Here is a 5,409-nt window from a genome sequence, read left to right as displayed (position 1 = left end):
ACAACACGTATAGAATGGTTCCAGATATACAGGAATATGAATATGACCGAAATGGCAGCGCTATCAATTAGCTGGATTTTAAATAAATGAACAAAATCTGTCACTCAATCCAGAAACTCTACTCTCCTCCACCATGCTGAAAGTTTAGGACTCCTCCCATCTCCTCCCATTATGTTGGCTCGGATTTACAAGCACAGCTAACATCATCATCAAGACATCAAATTTAGGAGAATATTTCTGGATTTAATGTGAGAATAATGTGAGAGTGACGATGTGTTGTACGTTTTTACATTCAGAACAATTTCCATTAAAGCTATCAAACTCTGACTAATAATACAATCTAAATAATACAGACAGAAACGTGTTCGTTGAAGGCGTGTACAGTAAAGTGTCTTTCTCATCACTTCATCATAAAACCTTAAGTTTAGCAGAGCTGCTCAGAATCTACAGGACCTGTCAAACAACAAGCTCCGCCTCTGCTCTGTTCTCATTGGCTGCTGCAGGTGACCAATCACAGTGCTCCTCCCTGTGTTTAAAAGGTTTGTGAGTGCAGCTGTAAGGACTGTGTGATGTTTCAGTGAGAGTTACACCAGTGCTGCTCTCATCATCATCGTTAGTGTTATTATTACTCATTAATTCATTAATACGTTATCTGAGGTAATAAGTGAGTGCGTGAGGAGGAGGAGGATGAGTGAGGAGTGGGTGCGTGAGAGGAAGAGGAGGAGAGAGACAGTGCTGAGTGTCCTGGGATTAGTGCTGCTGTTATACGCCTCTGTGCAGCTGGTCTTCTACATCGCTACACACACTCCTGAACACCACCACAGAGTGAGACGGGCACTGGGTGAGTGTGTGTGTGTGTGAGTGAGAGAGAGAGAGAGAGAGAGAGAGAGAGAGAGAGAGAGAGAGAGAGAGAGAGAGAGAGAGAGAGAGCGAGAACAAATGTCCCCACAAGGACAGAATTATCTGAGATTTGTCTGGCCCTGATCAGGAAAACTGCTTTACGACAAAAACTTTTATTTTTTATTTTAAAAATTAAAGCAGCTGATATTTTCCTGTTAGAGTTCGGTGTAGCGTAGTGTTAATTATCTGTGTTAATAATTATGTCAGTGGAAGGTCCTCACAAGGATAGGAAGTGTGTGTGTGTGTGTGTGTGTGTGTGTGTGTGTATGTGTGTTATATTTCCAGTATTTACATGTACAGTTAAGAATGTAGAAATAGGAATTTAAAGATAAAATTACAGGAATATACAGACAGTATAACACACACACACACACACACACACACACACACACACACACACAGTGTCAGATGTGAATATTTAGTTAGTTATAACTTAACTTAAACCATGTAGAAATGTTCAGTTATAGTTTTTCTCATGAACTCATCTCTTAAACTTGAGCAGTAAAAGTTTATTTCTCTGTGACTGAAACCGATGCATTATCTGAAACTCAGAAACTTTGAAGAAGGCTTTAAGCTCCGCCCACTTCATAATCACGTCATGTCACACTGTAGGCCCATGAGAAACATGTTTCCTGATGTAGGTCAGTTTCAGTGTTCCTCTATAACCCACACTGACTCGAGTCACAGGTTACTGCACACTGTCTACTTTTATAACTGTTTCCTCTAAATAATTCTATATTCAGAATTAAAAATCTCAGTTTCCTGATTATTTCTGCATTTCTGAAATTTTACAAACTCATTCCTGGTACTAATTAGAGAAACATTACAGAGAAATGTCATGAAATGCTGATTAATGTTAGATTAATGTTGGAGTAAGTGTACAGTAAGGAAAAGAAATGATTTTCCAACAAACCATTTTAAATACTGAATCATTCAAAGTCTAGATTTTTGGAAAATTTATTTTAATTACGTGAAAATTATTTTGCGTAATTCTTTGATTAAATGTAATTTTAAAAACTTCACATACAAATATATCTGTACTTTTTAAGGACAAAATGAAGTTATTTTTTATGTTCATACATACTTATCCTCCTTTATCACCTTTCATTTAAGATCAATTCTTTTTACCTAGACATGAGAACAGATAAATGTTAAAGTACAGTTTCGTTCAGTTCCGGTGTTGAGGTTCAGTTCCGGTGTTGAGGTTCAGTTCCGGTGTTGAGGTTCAGTTTCGGTGTTGAGGTTTAGTTTGGTGTTGAGGTTTAGTTGCTTAGGCTTCAAGAAGAGAAATATGTGTTTAATGAGATTTAGTATTTATAAATTTATCATTATTTAATTATTAAAGCTGTACTTCTTGATGTTTGTCTATTTATGTGGAAGTTAGACACAAATAACATGTAACATGTTCAGATTTATATTTTGTCAAGGAATGAACTGAAGTGTAAATAAAAGATTACTGTGAAGTAGGTTAATAACCATATTATTAAACATGCCAAGTTATCACTGAGCCACGTTATTGTAGTGTAACTCAGACTGGGACGTGACCTATTTGGCGTTTCAACTGAAAACTTTAATAACAGCTACACATAAGCCATGAGAATGAAATAAAAGACTGAACCGAAACGTATCTGACTGCTAGCAAAACTCAGGCTGCTAATTTACTGTCACTTTTAACCAAAATTGTTTATAAAGTGTAATAGTGCAGATTAGTATGTATTAAATATTTAGTTGAACTAAATATTGCGGTGGCTTAGTGGTTAGCACACTCGCCTCACACTTCCAGGGTCTGGGGTTCGATTCCTGCCGTGGCCCTGTGTGTGCGGAGTTTGCATGTTCTCTGGGTACTCCGGTTTCCTCCCCCAGTCCAAAGACATGCATGGTGATTGGTGTGTCTGTAGTGTATGAATGGGTGTGTGAGTGTGTATGTGAGTGTGCCCTGTCCAGATGCTCCCTGGGATAGGCTCCAGGTTCCCTGGAGTGGTAGAAGATGGATGGATGTTCTGAATATGTTAATTATGAATATATGTTAAATCTGAATATGTACTGAATTTCTTTCTCAGAGAATGAGAGTCAGTGTGTTGCTCCTCAGTCCTCCGAATTTCCAGAGGGATTTTTTACAGAACAGGAACGTAAAGACGGAGGGATTGTTATTCATTTCATCATTATTTTTTACATGCTGCTCGCCATCTCTGTGGTTTGTGATGAATATTTTTTACCATCACTCGAAGTCATCAGCGACCGTAAGTCTATTATTATTATTATTATTATTATTATTATTATCAGTAGTAATAGTCAGGAATAGAGCAACTGGTAAAATTCTTATTCAGCATTTAGTTTTGGCAGACACAATTAATCCACATAAATCCATATTCACACTCCAACTAGGTCAAATCTCTCTCTCTCGCTCTCTCTCTCTCTCTCTCATACACACACACACACACACACACACACACACACACACACACACACACACACATACTACACCACAATGTTAAGAAGTTGAGTGTCTGGTGCCTCTAGGGTCAGCGGGGATGGAGTTTAAGCTAAAGGGTGGAGTTTAAGTTAATCAGCCAATCATCACCATGATTTAATGTTACATAAATATTTAGTTAGTTACCTTGCTGTTGAACTTGATTAATGAATTCAGTTAAACAATAACATAAATTTTCAAATGTGAGATAACAGACCTGGAGCTAATATCCATAATTAAAACTTTATAATTAATCTCAGTATGTGTTCAGCCACAGTAGAATCTGAGTTACCTTCAACCAAACTGTTATAAATCAGACTTTTAAAGATTTTAAATCAGACGACCATCCACCTGTGAGATGTCAGCTGCCCTCAGAATGCAGGAATTTCACAGGAGGTCTGAGTGTGAGATCAGACGTGCCTGACGTGAATCTAATATGCCGGATACCGAGCTCATGTTTTACCCTCAGCCATGTTATAATCAGACTGTATAATCACACAGTCAACTCAGTCTGATTAACTCGCTGATTAAAAGAGTTACTGAGTCTAATTACAGGACACAGAGATAAAGGGGGTGTGGCCAAGATGGAGCTAGAGGAGGAGTTTACAGTTATGATAATTTTATAATAATGATAATAATAGTAATAATAATAACAATAATAATAATAATGAATGTTTCAGGTCTCGGTCTCTCTCAGGACGTTGCTGGTGCCACTTTCATGGCTGCTGGAAGCTCAGCCCCCGAACTCGTCACCGCTTTTCTGGGTAACAAAATAATCCACCATTTATTTATTTATTTGTTTATTTACATTCAGATTTGGGGAGGAAAATCTCAGCGTTGTGTTCCGATGGTGAATTTAATATGTATTGTGTAATAAAAATTGTGTTAAAATCCAGGGTGTAATTTCTGTTAGATTTGACTATTTATTAAAATTGTATTGTGTTGCTATTGTTATTTATTTATTTATTTATTGCAGCATTTCACTAGTTGAAAACACAGTATACATATAAATCATAAGCAAAGTTCTTCATATTCAAAGCGGCAGTAGTTTCAGTCTCTGATACGCTAAGCTGTGTGTGTGTGTGTGTGTGTGTGTGTGTGTGTGTGTGTGTGTGTGTGTGTGTGTATACAGGTGTGTTTGTGACAAAGGGAGATATCGGTGTGAGCACTATCGTGGGCTCCGCAGTTTATAACCTGCTGGGAATCTGCGCTGCATGTGGCCTCTTAAGCTCAGTGGTGTGTACAACATTCACACACACTCACACACACACTCACTCACACTCACACACACTCACACTCACACACACACTCCCTCACACTCACACACACACTCACTCACACTCACACACACACACACACACACACACACTCACACACACTCACACTCACACACACACTCACTCACACTCACACACACACACACTCACACACACTCACACACACACACATATACACACTCTCACACACACACACTCACACACACACTCACACACACACACACACACTCACACTCACACTCACACACTCACTCACACACACACTCACTCACACACACATACACACACACACACACACACACACAGTCACTCACACACACTCACACACTCACTCACACACACTCACAAACACACTTACACACACACACTCACACTTACACACACACTCACACACACACTCACATACACACACACACACACTCACTCACACACTTACACACACTCTCACACACACTCACACACACGTACACTCACGCACGCACTCACACACTCACACACACACACACACACACTCACACACGCACTCACACACACTCACACACACACGCACTCACACACACACGCACTCACACATTCACACACACACAAACACACTCACACACACACTCAAACACACACACGCACTCAAACACGCACACACACACACTCACACACTAACACACACGCACTCACACACTCACACACACTCACACACAACCTAACTCTAACCCTGTTTAGGTTAGTCGTCTGAGTTGTTGGCCGTTGTTCAGGGACTGTATCGCC

The 5,409-nt window shown here is 39.3% G+C and overlaps 1 protein-coding gene across 1 annotated transcript in view; it reads left to right on the top strand.

The window, feature by feature from the left end:
• Positions 1–516: 516 nt before the first annotated feature.
• The window catches only part of slc24a5 (solute carrier family 24 member 5), a 9,569-nt gene continuing 4,676 nt past the window's right edge, over positions 517–5,409 (top strand). Inside the window, exons 1-5 of the mRNA XM_053678219.1 lie at positions 517–841; positions 2,961–3,140; positions 4,051–4,134; positions 4,503–4,606; positions 5,365–5,409. The exon at positions 5,365–5,409 is cut by the window's right edge and continues 56 nt beyond it. Of these exons, the coding sequence (XP_053534194.1) occupies positions 688–841; positions 2,961–3,140; positions 4,051–4,134; positions 4,503–4,606; positions 5,365–5,409 (567 nt within the window). The 5' untranslated portion in view covers positions 517–687. The remainder of the gene's footprint in view (positions 842–2,960; positions 3,141–4,050; positions 4,135–4,502; positions 4,607–5,364) is intronic.

Source organism: Ictalurus punctatus, chromosome 4 (genome assembly GCF_001660625.3).
Source record: "Ictalurus punctatus breed USDA103 chromosome 4, Coco_2.0, whole genome shotgun sequence".
Taxonomy (NCBI): domain Eukaryota; kingdom Metazoa; phylum Chordata; class Actinopteri; order Siluriformes; family Ictaluridae; genus Ictalurus; species Ictalurus punctatus.
The sequence above is the reverse complement of the archived record's forward strand: the minus strand, read 5'-3'. Positions and strand labels throughout refer to the sequence as shown.